General features: G+C 36.0%; 1 protein-coding gene across 11 annotated transcripts in view; it reads right to left on the bottom strand.

Annotated features, from left to right (window-relative positions):
- EVI5 (ecotropic viral integration site 5) overlaps window positions 1-21,987 on the bottom strand; it is a 211,714-nt gene that overhangs the window by 32,860 nt on the left and 156,867 nt on the right. For 9 of the 11 annotated variants that reach the window (XM_045847085.1, XM_045847078.1, XM_045847076.1 and 6 more), the window contains one exon: window positions 15,363-15,458. The exons of 1 other annotated variant lie outside the window; for it this stretch is intronic. In XM_045847085.1, the coding sequence (XP_045703041.1) occupies window positions 15,363-15,458 (96 nt within the window). Of the gene's footprint in view, window positions 1-15,358; window positions 15,459-17,896; window positions 17,955-21,987 lie in introns of those variants that run through there. One more of the 11 variants, XM_045847088.1, reaches the window with a different exon arrangement.

The following is a 21,987-nucleotide window of genomic DNA, read 5'->3' as shown; positions in this document are numbered from 1 at the left end:
GTCACTGGTTTGCCAGTCAGGCCACATGCCTGGGGGCATGTGAGGGGCAAGCCACACATTGATGTTTCTCGCTGATGTTTCTCTCCATCTTTTTCTCCCTCCCTCCCCCTCTCTCTAAAAATAAGTAAATAAATAAATCTTTTAAAAAAAAAGAAGTCCAGAACCTGATGCTGCAAGAAAAGTAAAGAATTCTAGGTTAGAGTAGATTTTTAGTTACTAGATGTTGGGTTCTCATCTGAAATAAGCAGTTAATTTTTATTCAACTAAACACTTCATGGAACTCCTACTGTATCTGGCGTGAGAGAGTAAGTGGGCTGGCAGCACTGTGGTGGGGCAGTGGGATAAGTACCGTAGATCAGAAGACAGAATGCCTGGGCAGTAGTTCCGTCTCTGCCACTAACTAGCTGTGTAATTCTGGGTAAGTCCCTTAACTCTTGGGCCCTCAGCTTCCTCATTTACCACGTGAAAAATTAGATAAACTTTAAGAACATGTCTGGTTTAAAAGAAAAAAAAAAAAATATATATATATATATATATCTGAAATCTCAGCTTTAGGTCTTTTACATAGTGATATTATTCCAGACATAAAATATTGTATATTGTACAATAATTTTTCTTATGACTTCAAATAAGATGACTGCTTATCCAAGATAAAATGGAACAGATGAGGAAGAGAATAACACTCATTTAAATAAGTAATTAATGGAGGCTGGAAAATTAAAAACAGTTCTATACATTTTATTCAAGGGCCTTAAAGCAGTTTTTTTCCCAGTAAAACCATAATTTTTAAAAAAATTTTGTTTTAATCATTGTTCAAGTACATTTTTCTGTCCTTTATTCCCATTCCAGCCTACCCACCCAACCCTCCCCACCTCCCTCTAAAGCAGTTTTTGTAGTTGTATAAATAAGACCTCTCAAGATGTACGTGGGACCTCTGGGCAACAACGAAGAGCACTTTACTTGCCCTGAGGCTTCTGTGAGCTCCTGCGTGGCACTTTACATTTCTCTACGTAGAGAAAGAGTAAATGTACAGGAATGACTTATTTCATTAAGAATCTGGCACTCAGGGGAACCGAGCACTTTCTACTGTAAAAACATACACGAAAACGTAAAACTTCATATATTGAAATTTTTCTTAAATAATTCTAAAACTAAAATTAAATTATCAGTACAATTAGAAAACACTATTTTTGATCTTATATCTGCCTCCAGACATAAAGTGTTGTTTATCAATGCAGTTTGTGAGTAAGAATGTCAAATCTATTCCAGGTTATCACTATGTGAACTAGGTAATATACTTGGAGCACTACAAGATTTAAAAGAAAATAAAGAATAGTAAAAACAATCAGTATACAGTAAGCATCCAGTTAAAAACAAACCAAGATAGTATCACTCAGTTTGAAATAGAAAAATTAGCCGCCAATAACTTCATAGACAAATGATTAAGTTCTTTTCTACCTTTAACACTCTGGGTTTTCAAGATCAATGCTGAATGGGTCTTTAAAAAGCATCTTTTAAAAAAATTCAAAGTCTTGCCCTGGCTGGTGTAGCTCAGTGGATTGAGCACTAGCCTGTGAACCAAAGAGTGGCTGGTTCGATTCCCAGTCAGGGCACATGCCTGGATTGCTGGCCAGGTCCCCAGTAGGGGGTGCACGAGAGGCAACCACATGTTGATGTTTCTTGCTCTCTCTTTCCTGTCTATAAATAAATAAATAAATAAATAAATAAATAAAATCTTTTTAAAAATTCAATTCAAATAATTTTATTAACTACTTTAAAAAATTTAAAAAAATCTTACCTGAGGATATGTTCATTGAATTTTTAGAGAGATGAAGGGGGGAGGAGGGAGGGAGAGAGAAACATTGATGTGAGAAAGAAATATCAATTGGTTGCCTCCCATATATGCCCCGGCCAGAGATTCAACCTGCAACCTTTTGGAGCACAGGATGATACTCCATCCAGCTGAGCCACCTGGCCAGTACTATTAACTACGTTTAAACTGAAGAATGTAAGTGCAAGGACAAAAAACATAGGCTGTCGTTTGATTCTTAAAGTTCCTTATTTCAAAAATTCTAATTTAATAACAAAATGAGAAAAAAAGAACTCATATTAAACATATTGAGAATATTTAGGACATTAAAATACTTTGGGGGTAGATATTTAATTAAATCCATAGCACACAGAAACAATGATCAGAATTTACAAGCTTGAAGAATACATATATATACCCTAGCTGGTGTGGCTGAGTGAATTGAGTGCCTGCCTGCAAACTAAGGGGTCCTGAATTCAAATCCTGGTCAGAGCACATAAAATAGTGTTGCGGGCCAGGTTCCCCAGTTGAAGGTATGCAAGAGGCAACCTACCAATGTATCTCTTACACACTGATGTTTCCCTCCCTCTCTCTCTCCCTCCCTTCAAAGGAAAAAAAAAGAATACATACACAAATATTTTCTCAGCTAAACTTTAGTAAGGACTTTGTTCAGATTTCCTTTTTATTTACTCAAACTCCTAATTTCATAACTGGCTGGTAGAAATAAGATTCTCGTGCCATATGATGACAACTTAAAAATGCTTCCTCCATGAAGGGGGCAGGATGACAGAAGCCCTTCTGGGTACTGGAGACCAGTGCAATGGCTCCCTTTAGAGAGAAAGCTGGTTTCCTGCCTGGGTTGCATATTGTTCACAGCATCCTATAATAGGTTTCTGCTAGTTTGTTTGTTTGCCAGCCTTGTCCTGAAATAGTTTACATTTCTCTAACTTCTTCAAGGCAGGGGTCTCAGTAATTGTTCAGTGACAGACCATACCTCCTTCTAAATTTTTTCATAAATCATCCACCACTCTCTGATACATGGCAAAAAATGCTGAAGAAATCTTTTGAAATAAATTTGTTCTTCAGAAAGATCAGGCAAGATTAAAGTCTAATCAAAATAACTATGTTGAAAAGCTCCCTTCTTGAAAGTCTTCTTGCTGGGGGCTCCTGTGTCTCCACACTTGCCAGTTCCCTTACCATCCCATTGGTGGTTTGGTCTCCTCGGCTGGCTCTTCTGACTGCTTAAGTCCAAACTTGTCCTGGACCCCGTTTTATTTATCCATGTACATCATTTAATGCCAATGACAACTAAACTTATTTTTAGCCCTGAACTCTTTATACCCTCTTACTTCCACGTCCATTGCTTACCTGGTGTTTTCATTTTAATGTTTAACACAAATTTCAACTTTAACATAAAAAAGAGCTCTTGATCTCTTCCCCAACCCTCCCCCAACCTCAATAAATGGCACCAAGCATTCACTCAATTGTCAAGTCAAAAATCTCTGGAGTCACGGACTGCCTTCTTTTATATACCTCATACAATCCATCAGCAAGTTCTCTACCTCTAAAACACATCTCTAATACATCCACACTGCTAACACTTCCACTTCTCCCATTCTTCTAAGCCACCTTTGCTCTTGGATTATTTTAAGAGCCCCCTAAAGAATTTCCATTTCCATTCTTGCTCTTCTACAACCAATTCACCATACAGCAGGCAAGGCAAATCAGATCACATCGCTCTTTGCTCCCCACTAAACCAGAATAAAACCCAAACTATCTATTCTGGCTTACAAAGCACTATGACTCTGTCTACTTCTGTAACATTCATGCATACCATTTTCCCCGCTGTCTACTGTACTCCAGCCACATTCATTAGTATGGTTTCTCAACAAGTCCACTGTGTTTTCTTCTAATGTCTTTGTGTTAGTTCTTTCTTTTGTCTAGAATGTTCTTTCCACTGATTTTTGCATATGAGGACACTTCTTAGCATTTAGATCTCATCTTATATGTTACTTTATCAGCAAAGCCTTTGACAATTATTTAGTAATTAAAACATTTTCATGGAGTACCCTACTACATGCCAACACTGTTCTGGATGCCAGGAGGAAGGTACAGAATCTTATTAGTAATAAGCGAAATATGCATTAAAACTATGAGAAATCTCTTCACAGCCAAAGAATGACTAAAATTAGATAAGGACTGACAATTCCACATGTTGATGAGTATGTAGAAAAGTCAGAATTGTTTTTGTTGCTCACGGAAGTATAAATTGTCATAACCACTTGCAGCCATGTTCTTAACAGACCAAGATGGAAATAATTCAAACACTCATCAAAAGAATAAATAAAAATTGGTGTATATTTATAAAAAGGAAATTTATACAGTAATAAGAATGAATAACCTACTGCTATATTAAAAAAAAAACATGGTTAAATCTCAAAAAAGTTTTGAGCAAAAGTCTATGAAACCACTTCACCACAACAAGACTGGTAGGGGGAGCGAAGGAGGCACAAGAGGCTGGCTGGACTCCCGTGGGCAGCAGATGAAATTCCAGAGGGATATTTCAGCTGCCAGGTGGCTTCCCCTGATAAGTACTGTGCCTAAACTCCAAGCTGGGCTCCCCAGCCTTCAGCACCAAAGCCAGAAAGGAGCCTAGTTAGTATTCAGCTGTGAAAAGCCTTGGGGTTTTGGTCTATTAGGGAGAGATGGCTGGAGAGGAAGAGAGTCCCTTAAAGGGCACCATATAAATTTCATTTGCAGCCACTTACCCTGGGCTCTGACAGAGGGAGGGCAGAGTGGACTAGAGATGCTTGAAGAGAATCTGAGGTTGATGGTTCTGGGGAGAGAACTGAAGGACAAGCTGCCTGGATCCCTGTGCTGAGTCACTCTCCATACTGCAGAAGCCATAGTTCTCAAGCAGAGCACTCCTTTCCAAATGGCACCACCCTGAAGGGAAGCAACAGCCCCGCCCACAGGAACTACTTCGCCCTGCCCTGCAGAGCTTAAGCAGGGCTGCTGATCACAACTTGAGGTTATATCACAAATTAGTTTAATAAGTAAGGCAAATCTCTATGAGAATTCAGCTGACCCTCCCCTGGGCCAGGTGCTGATAAAAGCTGAACTTGGTGTGTAGCCTGGTTCTTTCTGTACAACACCCAGGACCAGAAGAGGGAGCCACATGCGATGGATTGCTGATAGCTCCAAACAGGTTGCCCAGGGCCAGTCACAAACAGTGAGTGACAAAAGCCTGCACCAGAGTATTTGCAGGTCTACCTTATATATAGAAACAAATACAAAGATGTAGCCAAAATGGGAGGACCGAGAAACAGATCCCAAATGAAAGAACAAAAGAATTCTATAGAAGAGCTAGATGGAACGGAGGCAAACAAGTTATCAGATAGAGAGTTTAGAGTAACGATGATAAAGACGCTCAATAGCATGAAAAAAAGACATACAAAACATAAAAGAACCAGTCAGAAATAAAAAAGCAATATCTGAAATAAATAATACACTGGAAGGAATAAACAGTAGGGTAGATGAAGCAGAGGACAGAGTTGGTGATTTGGAATACAAGGTAGAATAAACACCCAGGCAGAGGAGCAAAAAGAAAGAAGAATTTTTAAAAATGAGGAGAACTTAAGAAACATTTTGACAACATGAAGTGTAACAACACCCACATCATGGGAATACCAGAAGAAGAAGAGAGCAAGCAACGGATTGAAAACCTATCTGAAGAAATAATGACCCAAAACTTCCCTAATCTGGTGAAGGAAAAAGACACACAAATCCAGGAAGCTCAGAGAGTCCCAAACAAGTTGGACCCAAAGAGGCATATACTGAAGCACATCATAATTAGAATGATAAGTCTTAAAGACAAGAAGAGAATCCTAAAAGCTGCAAAAGAAAAGCAGGTAGAGTTACATAAAAGGGAGCACAAATTAAACTGTCATCTGATTTCTCAACAGAAACATTTCAGGCCAGAAGGGAGTGGTGTGAAATATTCAAGGTGATGAAATTCAAGGACCTACAACCAAGGCTGCTTTACACAGCAAGGATGTCATTTAACATAGGAGAAATAAGGAGCTTCCCAGACAAGAAAAAGTTAAAGGAGTTTGTTAACACCAAACAAGTACTTCAACAAATGGTAAACAGCATGCTTTAAAAAGAAGAAATAGCCCTGGCTGGTGTAGCTCAGTGGATTGAGCGCAGGCTGCGAACCAAAGCATGGTTCAATTCCCAGTCAGGGCACATGCCTGGGTTGCAGGCCACGGCCCCCAGCAACTGCACATTGATGTCTCTCTCTCTCTCTCTCTCTCTCTCTCTCTCTCTCTCTCTCTCTCTCTCTCTCTCTCTCTCTCTCTCTCTCTCCCCCCCCCGCCCCCCTTCCCTCTCTAAAAAGATGCACCATCTTAAAAAAAAAGAAGGAAAAAACCCAGAAGAAAATAGTCTAAAAATAAAATGGCCCTAAATACATATCTATTAATAATCACTTTAAAGGTAAATGGCTTAAATGCTCCAACCAAAAGACACAGGGTAGCTGAATGGATAAAAAAACAAGACCCATACCTATGGTGTCTCCAAGAGACACATCTCATATAGAAAAATACACACAGACTAAAAGTAAAGGGATGGAAAAAGATATCTCATGCAAAAGGAAAGGGAAAAAAACTGGGGTAGCAGTACTTATATTTGACAAAATAGACTTTAAATTCAGGCTATAGTAAGAGACAAAGAAGAACACTATATAACAATAAAGGGAACAATCCAACAAGAGGGCATAAAACTAGTAAACATTTACACACTCAACATAGCAGCACCCAAATATGTACCATATATTGATGTATATGAAGGGAGAGATTGACAGAAATACAGTTATAGTTGGGTTTTTTAAACCCCATTGATTTAAATGGATAGATCTTCCAGAAAGAAAATCAACAAGGAGACAGCAGCCTTAAATGACACACTAGATCAAATGGATTTAATTGACATCTTCAGAGCATTTCACCTAAAGCAGCAGAATATACATACTTTTGAAGTGCACATGGAATGTTTTCTAGGATAGACTACATGTTAGGACATAAAACAAGTCTCAATAAATTTAAGAAGACTGAAATCATATTAAGCATCTTCTCTGACCACAATGCTATGAAACTAAATCACAAGAAGAATACTGAAAAACACATAAAAACATGGAAGCTAAGTAACATGTTATTAAATAATGAATGGGTCAACAATGAGATCAAGGAAGAAATCAAAAGATACCTTGAAACAAACGAAAATGAGGACACAATAATCCAAAATCTGTGGTAAACTGGAAAAGCAATCCTAAGAGGGAAATTCATAGCGTTACAGGCCTACCTCAAAAAAACAAGAGAAAGCTCAAACAAACAATTTAACTTTACACTTACAAGAACCTGAAAAAGAACAAAATAAATCTCACAATGAGTACAAGAAAGGAAATAATAAAGATCAGAGCATAAATATGTGACATATTTGAAAAGATAAACAAGACTGAAAAACCCTTGATCAGGCTCATCAAGAAAAAAAGAGAAAGGACCCAAATAAATAAAATCAGAAATGAAAGGAGAAATAACAACACAAAAGAAATACAAAGGTTTGTAAGAAAACATTATGAACAACTATATGCCAACAAACTGGACAACCTGGACAAAATGGATAAATTCCTAGACACAATCTTCTAAAACTAAATCAGGAAGAAGAGATCTGAATAGACAGATTATACCTACTGAAATTGAAGCAATAATCAAAAAACTCCCAACAAACAAAAGCCCTGGACCAGATGGTAAAATTACCAAACATTCTGAGAAGAACTAACACCTCTCTTTCTCAAACTATTTAATAAAATTCAATAGGAGGGAAAGCTCCCAAACTCATTTTACAAGGTCAACATTATCCTAATTCCAAAACCAGATAAAGACACTACAAGGAAAGAAAATGATAGGCCAATATCCCTGATGAACATAGATGCTAAAATCCTCAATGATATATTAGCAAACCAAATACAGCAATGCATCAAAAAGATCATACACCATAAGCAAATGGGATTTATTCCAGGATTTCAAGGTTGGTACAACATTTGAAAATCAATGAATATGACAGACCATATAATCAAAATGAAGGATAAAAACCACATGATCATTTGAATAGATGCAGAACAAGCATTTGATAAAATCCAACACCCATTTACGATAAAAACTCTCAGCAATGTGGGATTAGAGGGAATATACCGAATCATAATAAAGGCCACATATGACAAACTCACTGCCAGCGTCATACTCAACAGGCAAAGACTACAAGTGTTCCCCTTAAGATATGGAACAAGACAGAGAGGCCCTCTTTTACCTCTCCTATTCAACATAGGACTGGAAGTCTTAGCCACACAATCAGACAAGAAGAAATAAAAGGCATCCAAATTGGAAAGGAAAAAGTAAGATTGTCTTTATTTTCAGATGACATGGTACTGTACATAGAGAACCCCAAAGGTTCCAACCAAGAAACTACTAGAACTGATAAATAAATTCAGCCAAATAGCAGGGTACAAAATTAATATTGGGAAATTCGTTGTGTTTTTATATACCAAAATGAACTAACGAAAAGGGAAATTAAGAAAACAATTCCATTCACAATTGTTACAAAAAGAATAAAATACCTAGGAGTAAACCTAACCAAGGATGTAAAAGACCTGTACTTGGAAAATTATAAGACCCTTAAGAAAAAAACTGAAGAAGATACAAGTAAGTGGAAGCACATACTATGTTTGTGCATAGGAAGAATTAACATCACTAAAATGTCCATACTACCCAAAGCAATCTATAGGTTCAGTGCAATGCCTATCAAGATTCTAATGACATATTTCCCAGAACTAGAATGAATATTTCAAAAATTTATATGGAATCAAAAAAGCCCTTGTATAGCAATAGTGAGCCTGGAAAGAATAAAGTTGGAGGAATCACACTACCCTATATCAAACTATACTATAAGGCCATAGTAATCAAAACAGCATGGTACTGGCATAAAAACAAACACAAACACATAGATCAATGGAACAAAATAGAGAGCCCAGAAATAAGAGGCCACACCTTTATGGTCAATTAATATTTGACAGAGGAAGCAAGTACACACAGTGGGCTAAAGATAGTTTATTCAATATATGGTTTTGGGAAAATTGGACAGATATGTGCAAAAAAATAAAACTATACCACCTTCTTACACCATACACAAGACTAAATAAAAATAGATCAAAGACTTCAACATTATACCTGAAACCATAAATTCATAGAAGAAAATGTAGGCAGCAAAATCTCAGATATTGTTCATAGCAGTACTTTATTGGATGTATCTCCTCAGGCAAGGGAAACAAAAGAAAAAATAAACAAATGGGACTACATAAAAAAAGTTTTTGCACAGCACAGGAAATCATCAAGAAAATAAAAAGATGACCTACACAATGGGAGAGCATCCTCACTGATACATCTGATAAGGGGTTAATATCCAAAATTTATAAAGAACTTACAAAATTCAACACCATATAAGTAAACAACCAAATTCAAAAATGGGCAAAGGACCTGAATAGACACTTCACCAAAGAGAACATACAGATGACCAACAGACATATAAAAAGATAGTCAATGTCACTAACCATCAGAGAAATGCAAATTAAAACCACAGTGAGATACCATCTCATACCCATCAGAATGGCTATCATCAATAAACCAACAAACAATAAGTGCTAGTAAGGATGTGGAGGGAGGGGAACCCTTTTGAGCTGCTGGTAGGAACAAAGACTGGTGCAGCCACTGTGGAAAGCAGTATGGAGCTACCTCAAAAAATTTAAAATGGATCTGTGTTTCAACCTAATTATGCCACTTTTGGGAATATATCTGATGGAACCCAATATTCTAATACAAAAGAACATAAGCAATCCTATGTTCACTGCAATGTTTTTTACAATAGCCAAGATATGGAAGCAGCCTGTGTCCATTAGTAGATGAGTGGATAGAACAACTATAGGACATTTACACAATGGAATACTATTTGGCTATAAAAAAGAAGGAAGTTTTACCATTTGCCACAGTATGGATGAACCTGGAAAAAATGATGCTAAATGAAATAAGCCAGTCAGGGAAAGACAAATATTGTATGATTTCACTCATATGTGGAATCTAATGGACAAATGGAACTAACAAGGGAAATGTGGACAGACTCATAGATGGAGAGCAGGATGACAGCTGGAGGGGAAGGATTGAGCAAAAAGGAAAAAGGACTCATGGACATGTACAGTAGTATGGTGACTGCTGTGCGGAGGGGGGTGTAGGAGATTAAATGGTTATGGAAAAAATGCTATAAAGAGTAAGTAGAAAATAAAAAGACATTTGCACCCTCATGTTAATACAGCAGTATTTACAATAGCCAGGATATGGAAGCAACTTAAGTGTCCATCAACAGACAAATGGATAAAGATGTGGTACATATGTACAATGGAATGTTCCTCAGCCATAAAAAAAGTGAAATCTTACCATTTGCGATAATATGGATAGACATAGAGGGTATTATGCTAAGTTAAATACATTAGCCATTGGAAGACAAATACGGTATGATTTCACTTATATGTGGAATCTAAAAAAAAATGAACAAATAAAGCAGAAACAAACTTATAGATACAGAGAACATTATGATGGTTGCCAGATAAAAAGTAGGGGGTGGGTAAAAATGGGGAAGAAATTACTATTGTAAATTGCAAATTACCACATATAAAAACAGCCATGGGGCTATAAGGTACAACCAGGGAATATAGTCAATAATATTGTAATAACTATATATGATGTCAGATGGTATTAGACTTATTGGGGTGATCACTTCATAAATTATATAAATATCTAATCACTATGTTGTATACCTGAAACTAATATATGTTAACTATAATTGAAAAGTAAAAAATTATTAAAAAAAAAAAAGCTAGGGAGACCCAAGATGGCAGCGGACCAGGTGGATGTTATACTAACCTCCCTATAGGACCAAATTGGAAATACAGAAAAACCAACCTGAATAACCAACTGATGACTAGCTGAAGAGAAGTCTTATAACCAAGGAAAAAAAGAAAAGCTATTAAGCAAATAGAACTAGAATTATTTTCTTAAGATTTTAAGAACATAAGCACATTAAAACTATTTTATTAAGATATTGTAAAATTCAGTGGGAGGTGGGAGGTGGGAGGGGGGACTGGATTGGGACTAAAAAGGAGAAAACGGTATATGAACAATGATTAAAAAATAATAATAATAAAAAAAGAAATAAACCTTGAAGTAAAAAAAAAAGATATTGTAAAATTCATCAAAACTGTTTAATGGAAAATATTTATTTTTTAGTATAAGTGAGCTATCTTTAATCTGGAATAAATTTACCTATTCCTAGAACATCCATCAGAACACATCACCAGTAACCAAGTAAAAACATATAATCTGTATTCCAAAATATTTTTGAATCTATTATTTAATATACATTTTCCCATGAAACACCACTGTAAATGGTAGGAAGGCTTGGAAAGATCCAGAGAAGCTTAGTCAACTGGTAATTAGGCTGAACTATTTACCAGTTCAGCCTGGATTATATTTCTCAATATATATATACCTGTATGATTCTGACATATGTTTCCTTTGGCTTGTAAATGAGAATAACTTCCCACCTCCTTCTGCCTTCCTTTCCTGGCATTTAGAAAATATTCTTTGTCTTTGGTGGCCAGCAGCCATAAGAAGACAGACCTATGCTGTGAAAGTAGATGGTTTATTTATTCCTGGCACCTACAATTTTGTTTGTTTAAATGTTCCTGATGTGCAATCTGCCTGAAAATTTTTTCATGTTTCAAAACCAGCCCAGATGCTGTTACCAGCTTCCTTACCCCTATATGTTTCAAAGGAGGCTATATAGCATATGGTAGTTAAGTGCAATGGATGGGCTCAGAGTCATATAGTCTGAACCAGCCTCAACTGCTCTCACTGTCTAGTGTATGACCATGAGGAGTTACTGCACAGCCAAGAACTTCAGTTCCATTATATGTAAAATGTGAATAATAATGATGTTACATACTCATAGGACTGCTGTGAAGCTTAAAAGAAATAGCAGAAGTATAACTCTTAGCAGTGTCTAGCAGAGAATGACAGTTAAATGAATAGTAGCTACTATAATGCTATACTTCTCATTATAGACTATAAGCCCCTTGAGGCTATTGATTGTGTTTCAGCATTCTCTATCTTCAGTTCAAAACCCCGTGCCTAGCATGTAGTGGGTGCTATGATGATAGACGGGTGGGAAGGTAGGATGTGGAAGGTGGGATAAGGAAAGCACCTGAATCGGGATCCAAGCACTTTTCTATGTATGCAATGAGGGCAGGATGTTAGAGAGGGGAGGGTTTGACCACAGCTTTTGCCAGGTCTGGGGCAGCAAAGATTTCCACGGTGGCTTCTGTGAGATCTTGGCAGGATATAAGAGGCTCCAAATTTAAAAATTTCTATGAAAAGTAAGTAAATTAGGAACAAAATTAATTAGGTGATGAGAGTAGGAATTGCAGGGACTAGAAGTCAAAGAAGGCACTGGGATGGATCACAGTAAACTGCAGAAAGTGAAGATAAAGCTCCATTTGCAATGCTAAACAGGGAGAGACAGAGGCTCTTCTGGCCAGATCAATGGCGCCTTCACTTAGTGGATGTATGCAAATTCATGTGACAAGGGAAGAATAACAGTTAAAATAGTTAAAATATTGTCATTAATTGACATTCTTCAAATTTTAAATATTGATGACATGTTTCCTAATCTAATGTCTCTGTAAGCAGCACAGAAAAGAACAGGCCAAACTGAATTATGAACCTGGGCCAGTTACTTAACCACTGTGAGCTTGTTTCTGTGTCTGTTAAAAACTGAGGATACCACCACCAACTGGGATTAGTATGAAGGAGGGTTAGTAATAATAAATGTGAAGTATCTGATACAGTGTTTGGCCTATACTATTATTTTATAGATCAACAATAAAGTCACCATTCATAAAAAATAAGCTGCTTAATCCTCTTTACTGTTTCATATAGCTGACAACGCTAAGTGGTCAGAGTTGTTATAACACGTACAGCAATGCTGTGTCTGCAACATGTGTCTCAACATTTCCTTCAACACTTAGAGGAGCACAAAAACCAGCTAACAAAGTGACTAGCAACAAGCACATGCTCGCTTCATTAATATTTGAAAGTTAATTTTTATGTTGAAAGTCAAAGATTTTGGCAAATTCTAGCATATAGGCAAAAGCTACATTGGGAGTTTTAGCCTGATTTTGGTTATATGTATATTTTTTCACTGTGAAGTGCTATATTACAAGAACGGGGTGATCATTTTGAAAGTTATATAAATGTCTTATCACTATATTGTACACCTAAAACAAATATAATATTGTATGTCAACTGTGAAAAAAATAAATGAATAAAATAAAAAATCACTAGAATAAAAAGTGACCTTATTTAATTAACCCTCTTAAAAAGCTGGTCCAACCAATAGTAATTTTCATAATACTACAACCAATATCTTGGTTTAATCTTTCACTTGTTTTCATTTATCCTTTCTTTAGTTATAAAACTTTGAAACAGGTAAATGTTATTAAAATCTGCTCAGAAAACATAATAAAAAGGAATATCCAACTGAAGACCTATAATGATTTCATATTATTAAGTGTATTTAATCTCTTCTAGTTTTGCGAATTCACCATAAACTGGATCTATTCGACCTACCCTTGTTTCCCAGAACTTAGTCACATAAATTCTTCATCAGTTCTGGCCTCCTCTGAACTCCCGACCTCTGCGCTCTGAGCTCTCTCTCACCTCTGAGCTCTTGTGGTCCCCAGCTGCACTGTCCTCACACCTTCCTCCTAACCATGTTGTCTGACTAGGGCCTGCGTAAGCCCAGCACTCTGGCCTACTCTGAATCACACAATTAGCATTTCATCACAAACTCTTTTAGTTTTTAATTTGCACGATCCAACTTTTTAACGGTAGAAAATTGACCCTGTTGGTGAATTTTCTTTGCATGTTTGTATAACATAAAAGATTGCTTTCACAGGCCACACATGAAAAACAGATGTTAAAGTAAAGCCTTCCCTGAACCATTTTCTGCCAGTCCTAATGAGAATATCACTATTTTTAGTCAAGGTACCTGTCAGGCAAATGTAATACTTGCTGACTGATTTGTAGGCTAGTTTTAGAAATAAACTCAATCTACATACAATTTTCTTAATTCACCAACATTAAGGCTTCCTTATCAGTAGAAGTAAAAATTATGAATGGAAGATTGTTTTATTTTAGTCACAATTAACTTGAGAAAACCTTCTGAATGCAAACTATAATACTTGGGTTCCCAAAAGAATAAGGATTTCAAGAACATGATTATTTGTAACTTTTTTTTTATACTTGGCTATTGGATCAGAAGATATTATAAAAAATGCACACAAATAAGTAAAAATTACACATAATCCTGAATCCCTCAAATCATGGCTGAAAATCAGTATTTACAGGAATGGCCCCAACACTGTCAGACCAATTAAATTAAACCACATCTAAGATTTATAGTTTTGTTCATGTTTTGTTTCTTCATTCAGAATTTACTTAGATTGACTACCTCCAGGAGGCATCACTCAGAACATGCAGACTTTACCTGCAGAGTGTGACACTGGGGAAGGCAATGCCCAAACTTTTTCCTTTGAGGTTTTAATTAACTTAGTGACCAAGACAAGTTTTTTTCTTAATAAAGAGGTTTATGTTACCCATTCAAATCTCATTACTATGAATAAACATTATTGTACAAATAAGCTGAGAAATGTGCTTTTACATTCATATTTAGAAAGATATTTATCATTAGAAAATAATAGAGGATAAGAAAATTGACTTAGAGCCACATTAACAAAAAGTATTTCTCTAATCAAAATACATTGGATTAAATAATTTAAATTACTTAATATAGTACTCTAGTAAAACTATTTGAATTTCATGAGTCGAATCTTACAGATTCAAGGTGGTGCCAGTTTAAAAGTGTTCAGATACTAAGAAATCTGTTAACTGATATTAGGCAAGTATCCTTTTTTGCAATCTCAGTAATACCACCATGAAGACAAAAAGAAGAGAAGAGTAAAAAGACTTCCCTCTCTCCACAACGGTAAATACCACAAATCTATTGGTATAAAAAACTAGTTTAATTGAAGTCACTTTGACTCTTGACAAAATATCAAGGGCTCTTAGATTACAATTAAAAATAAAATATTTTCATGCAAATATCAATTGTCTATTTTAGATCATGATTAAAGAGGTTTAAGGAAAATAAGTTTTCAATATTGGAACAGAAAAAAATCTTGTTAAAAGGAAGGCAATCTTCTAAACAGAATTATAATCAAGAATTTACAGAAAACATTTACCAGGAAAGAGTCAGTCACAGCCAGTAATAAAGTGTTGTTATAATACAGAGGAAGGAAGAAAGAAATATGTGAAGATCAAAATTTATCACTTACCTCATGATTCAGCTCTGCTATCTGATCTTTCAGTTCCCTAATATACTGGTTAGAATCAGACTTGTTAAGCTGTCCTTGAAGCTTTCCTTCTTCTTTCTGTTTTGTGACAACAAAGCACAAACAAAAGAATTTTCACAGCATATACTCAAATATTTGAAAATATAGGACAGCATAGTGGCATATCCTTTACTTGGCTAAATTCTGAACAAGTCTGTTGTCATACTATTTTAAAAAAATGATTCATAGTAAGCTATACTGAATATTTCTAAATAATGCTTAATGGAACTGGTTTACAATAAATACAACTTATCTTTTGAGAGACTCTTATAAATCAATAGTTAAGTGGATCCACTAGTGAAAAAATTACCCTAGAATTTCAGAGCTATTTATCTAGTTATTTTGAGGGCAAATGATTTTCTCTCTATTAGAGATTCAATGCTTAGTTGAGAATATGGTGAGTCTCCTACAGCTACACTGGCAATCTGCTTTTGATTGGGGAACAGAGAAGGGGAAAAAAAAGAGTTCTCCAAACTACTCCTAAAAGGGGAGGATAGCTCTTCTCTTCAATCAGCTCAGGAATGTGTGCTGGAGTCCTACACAGTGCTGATTAAGTGTGCTCCACTCCTAAGAGCTAGTTTCAGACCTTCCTAGGGACCACTTTCCAGGGATATAGGTTGGGAAGCAGGGGGGGCTGCCTCTTTCTTATGGCACGTGAAAACAAATGTGAACTTTTAAGATAAAGGGCCTACTAGCTGAGTGAAACAGGATTGTTTTGGGTCTCTGGATTATCTGTAATTAGGAAGTCAAATGTGATGCTTAAAATGTTAAGAAGCTCTGATCCAGAGAAGTGTACTTAAACTACTGAGTAACTCCTGAAACGAGAAAAGCACTGGGTTACTTTTAAGTCACCAACCACTTATTTCCTTCCACGGAGACAACCATTGTTAACAGATTTTTAGTGTAGTTTTGCCATGATATTTTGTACACATATAATCAAACATATGTGTATACACATTTACTTGTACTATAGATACTGTACACACTGTTCTATATTTGCTATTATCTCTCAAGAATGCAGCTTGAAGATCATTCAATACCAGTTTGTGTAGAGCACCAAGACATACATTTTGATTTGAGAGAGCTTTGAAAGTCCTATAAAAATTATGTTAGTGATATCTAAGCATTCATAGGTTGTTTGTTTGTTTTTTTAAAGTAGGTTTTAAAATCTGCCTTAGGTTCTGTACAATTACCTTGAGAGTAAGGGGATGCAGTGAAGAGTATTTTCCAGTGTGGAGATACCTGCTGCTATCTTTCCATTCACAGTAAGAAGGGACCTTGGACATCACCTGGTTTAGTCTTCTGACTACAGCGAAGTCTCCCCTCTGCTTTCTTTCTACACACCTTCCCCTAACATCCTTGGCAGAAAGAGGAACTAGCTAGAACTACTTCAGTAACAAGATGGGTAGCGCCTCTGTAGTCAGGGTACCATCCCAACACGACTGCTCTTCTGCACTAATTGGTCTAGCCACCTCAACTGAATTCTTACACACCCTGTTCCTCAAACCCTTTCATCAAGTGATTGCTATGAGCCAGTGGTTTTCAACCTTTTTCATCCCATGGCACACATAAACTAATTACTAAATTCTGCAACACACCAAAAAATATATATTTTTGCCAGCCTGAGGGTAAAAAAGGTATAATTTTGATTTATTTATACTAAACTACCACTGTTGTGTTGGCTGTTGTCATTTTCTTATTTGACAATCTAAGGGAATAGAGGTCAGTGTCCCTGACTATATAGTAGGGTATCACAGGTTTTAAAAATCTTGCAGTACACCAGCTGAAAATTCACCGCTATAGCTCCTGCCTGCCTTTATTGCTTTTTTGTTCTTCTTTTGGCAATATGCCTTGAACACCTTTTACAGAATATAGCCTGCTGAAGCAGTTTGATGTAACTAATATCTGTGTAGCTATAAAAGAACAAGTATAATTTCTATAGGCTCTAAAACTTTTCTTATGTATTTAAACACATGAATATCACATATAAATCACCAAAGCAAAGATCTGTTTTAACAAGTACTACATTCCAAATATGCCAGGCTTCTTAAATATATACAAAAGATACCTAGGAATTTTAGCCAGAAGCCTGTATTTAAGAAAAAAATATTTTTTGAAAACTTAGTTAAAATATTATTTGTTTGGCCAGAGACGGGCAGACTAACCGAAGAGCGGAAACCAAGTCAGAGTACTAATTAAATCATCTGAGGCCTTTCCTGTTTTTTCATTTATATGAACCAATAAAGTCCCTTTATTATATGAATCAGTTTGCACATAGGCTTCTGCCACTTGGTACCATAATAGCTTAAGTATTTTGAACACTTATCAGACCTTCTCCATTGTGATTTCCCCAAAGGAGTTAAACCTTAACTCCTAAAAGCATCATTATATGCATAATGATTTAACTCTCCTTCCAAATTCAGTCTGTTTCATGACCATCTCATCCTAAGACTTTCCTTGGCTATAACTTAACCCACCTCAGTCCTGTACATCCCAAAGTAGGGAAGGGTGATGTCCAGTAGAAGGGGATGAGTCCTGAGGAGTGAAGTGAGAAGAAAGAAAAAAAAAATATATGGAGGGAGTCTATTCTTTGACATAAAATAAATGAAGCCATTATTTTTATAGAATGTACTTTCCAAGTACCACATGTAACACAAGAAATGGTGGCAGCGACTGAGTTAGTAGACATACTTCCACAGGGGCCTAACAAGATAAAAATTACTCATTTGGATATATGTGTTCAGCTGTCCTTTTTGATGGCTTTTACTTTTAGCACCATATCATATTAATTCCCTTGAAATGGCTGATTAAATAGAAAGTGCAGCCTAGGACTAGGAAGAAATCCTTCAGGATGAGATGGAAAGGCTTTTTGTGGTTTGGAATCAGACCTGGAGAAAGATACCTTTCAATCTCATCCTCAGTAAAGGCAAAGTTCTTAAGGGTGATGGACATCCCGCGGCAACAGTGTCATGTGGGATACAATAGAAATTTCAGGACAAATACTGGGTAGGTATTTGTGTAGACCTATGCTTGAAATGCCAAAAACTCTGTTTACTTTTTTTCCATAAAAGGCAATTTTTCATTTTCACCAATAACTTTATTAAGATATTTTGATTGTATCAGCTATCTTCCACTATTGGCTTCTAGTGGGTAGAGGCTAGGGTGCTGCTAAATATCTTTCATTTCATAAGACAGTCTTGCAGCAAAGAATTATTTGAGGAAAATGTCAATAGTACCGAGAAACTTCACAAGCCACTTTTGACACGTTTGATCAGTCACAGCACCTTCTCCATACACTACACAAATCTTTCTTTGTGTTGCAGTTGCATTTTTACCTTTCTTGAAATAATAAAGCATAATATGCCAAAAATGTTGGGTATTTTCTTCCATCCTCAATATTGAAATGGCTACACAAAAATTCACCAATTTTGATAAGTTTTTTTAAAAATGCAAGCTGATATAACAGCTGTCACAATACAATCTAACAAAATTGTTTTGAATTAAGTTCAAAACAACTAAGTGCTACTAGAGCCATTTACAGAAAAACCAAATAAACTTTATACCTAACCCAATAAAATTACAAAACTGAGATAAGCTCTAATGTTGAAAGACAGAAGTTTAACAATGTAGAAATACTTAAAGTTTAAATAATGTAACATAACCAGTAACAACAATTAATACCAACTCTTTCCTATAGGGAAACTTGCATGAAAAAGAAGTCTGTCAAGATAGGAATCACCCCTGGCTAGCTGGTTGGAGAATAGTCCTATACACCAAAAGGTTGTGGGTTCGATTCCCAGTTAGGGCACATGCCTGGGTTGCAGGTTTGGTGCCACTCAGGGCATGTGCAAGAGGCAACTGATAGATATTTCTCCCTCACATTGATGTTTCTCTCCCTCTCCCCCTCCCTTCTCCTCTCTCTAGAATCAATAAGCATTTTTTATCCTTGGATGAGGATAAAAAAAATTTCTAAACATAGGAATCAAAATCTGTTTTTACATAAAGCAACCCGGTGACCTTAAAGAGCTGTTTCCTCCAGAGGTAGGTCTTAGTAAGATTTAGCAAAAACTTTGTTATAACACCCTGATTTCTTTGGAGGAAAAGCCCTCTTAGATTTTATGACTAAAAAACCGCAGATGTTCCTTGAATTTCCATTAATTATAGAAAAAGGGCAGAATTTCAGACAGAAAGACTTTATATACTTGAATAACTCCAACTGTATATAATTATTCTTTTAAGGTTTAAATATAACTTCATAAAGCTCAAAAGTCATACTGATGGCCATTAAAACATTGTTTCTTGGGATATACTGCTCCCTACCAAATAACAACTTGTAGGGCACACAGGCTAGACTGAGGGGAGAGGAAGGGTGATTAAGCAGCTCCTGGCTCCAGCAGTGAGCCCAGGACAAGACCGTCACCATCCCAGCACACCTGTCACACATTAGTAGCACATTAGTGTGACAGACACACCAGCTGGAAAGCTCTGCAAGGAGTATTCTGATTCAACAGTCTGCTTAAAGGGAACATAGATGTCATTTCAAAAATAGCGGTGAAAAGTGAGAGATGTTGTAAACGCTACTTAATAAATTAAAATGTATAAATGATTTTTTATCCAGAAGTCTGGGATTTTTATGTTCTACAAATGGGCTCTAATTAAAATGTGTTAATTCAAAGTCTTTTAAGGACCCTCTTTAAATGTAAACTGGCTCAGGCCCTGGCCTGGTTGCTCAGTTGGTTAGAGTATCATCCTGATACACCAAGGTTCCAATTATTAAGATTTTTTGCAAGTATTTTTAAGCTTTCTATTTTCAAGCAATGTCCACATTGCTCTTTCTGATAAGCAGGTGGGAAAATGTCAGCTATACTAATAAATTACCAGGAACCTGATTTTCCTGAGGTTTTTTTTTTTTTTTTTTTGGTGGGGGGCTGTCTAGCTGATAACAACAGATTCCCAGTTTAACAGCTTTCCTAAGCAAAACTAATTGGTAAGTACAAACTTAAAGAGCTGCAATACATTAACAATTTTGGTATTCTGTGATGTCACTGAAAAGACCTTAAGTACATTTCCTTTTGGCACACAATAAAAGAAACTTTATTTTTAGGGCATAAAGTAACATATGAAAAAGGTCTAGATGTACATTTCACTCTTAAATCTATCTTTGAGTAATTATTTTAACAATTACCAGTATGATATCTATAGTAATCTAATTTATATTAAGGCTATAAACCATAGAGCTTTGTACATAAGCCTCTAAATCAAAAGTTCATCATCTATAACTGTATTTAGTAATGTCCATGTTTAAGTGACTAGAGGTGAAGTATAACAAGTTTAACTTACTCTGAAATGCATAAAAATAAGGTAGCTAGAATGGTAGATAGGTGAGTTCTGATAAAGCAATACATAAGACACATCAAAATAATTTTAGAATGGAGGTGGTGAGTTTATGGTGTTCATCATATAATTTTTTTAACTTCTGTATGTTTGAAATTTTTCATAAAGAAATACAGGAGGAAGAGGTCATCAATAAAAACAATTCATTGCCTCTCCCTCCCATCTGCTAAAAAGCAAGCACTTGGTCCACACCAGACTTCATTTACATTTGTGAAAAACTATCTATCGCAAAGGTTAGTAATTCTTCATTTAAAATCTACCTTTTGCTCTAGGAATGGATATTACTTTCTTCACGTTTTATTGGAAACTTAAGACACTAGAAAATAATATGATTAAATCATATAAGTTAGTATCTCATTAAAATAGAATACACTCTTAGAGAGGGCTGAGTTACAGTTCATCTCTGTATTTTGTAGTAGATTTTATGGTTGTTATCTCAAGATCCATTCTCTCTCCCTCTTTGTGTAGTGGTATTAGAACTGGAATTATCCCCATCCTTAACCCCATTTGCAAGCCCTGCCTGGTAGGGTTTAAACTCAACAGGATAATCGCACTTGTGTTGCATAGTGATTGATTCAGGGGTTGTTCAAACAGTGTGATTTTCAAAAACTTCTGCTGGAAATTATGGGGTATAGTTTCTTATTGTGGAAATTATGATACGTGGGTATAAAGCTCACCTGCTAGTCATTTTAACACAATAAGGAAAACCTCCAGAGGAGAAAAATGATAAGGGCAGAGCCTTGGGAATCATGGTCAAATGCAACAAGTTGGAATCCAAATCAAACTTCCTGAAGGAACCCTACTTTCAAACTTTTCAGAGACATGAGCCCATAAATCTCTTTTATTATTTAAGCCATAAATTAAAAATTGGGTTTTCTGTTATCTGTAAAAACATAAAGATATTTTAAAATATCTTTAAAATATGGCTAAGTACATGAGTAAAAAAATATAAACAATATAATCTAGGAAATGCTTAAAATAGTAATTCCCAAAGATGATTATAGAGAAGAATCATTTTGGGAGTTTTGTAGGCATATAGGTTAAAAGAACCCATTTCTGACTGAAATGCTCTGGGAATGGGGCTTGAAAATCAGGACACTCTGAAAGCTACAGAAGTGGTGGTGATGATGTTGCCAGTGTGTAAACCTACGCTTGAAATGCCCTGGTTTGAACC

The sequence above is a fragment of the Phyllostomus hastatus genome, unplaced genomic scaffold (genome assembly GCF_019186645.2).
Source record: "Phyllostomus hastatus isolate PE091 unplaced genomic scaffold, TTU_PhHast_1.1 phas_contig_524, whole genome shotgun sequence".
NCBI lineage: Eukaryota > Metazoa > Chordata > Mammalia > Chiroptera > Phyllostomidae > Phyllostomus > Phyllostomus hastatus.
Note: the sequence above shows the minus strand (reverse complement) of the source record. Positions and strands in the feature narration are given on the sequence as shown.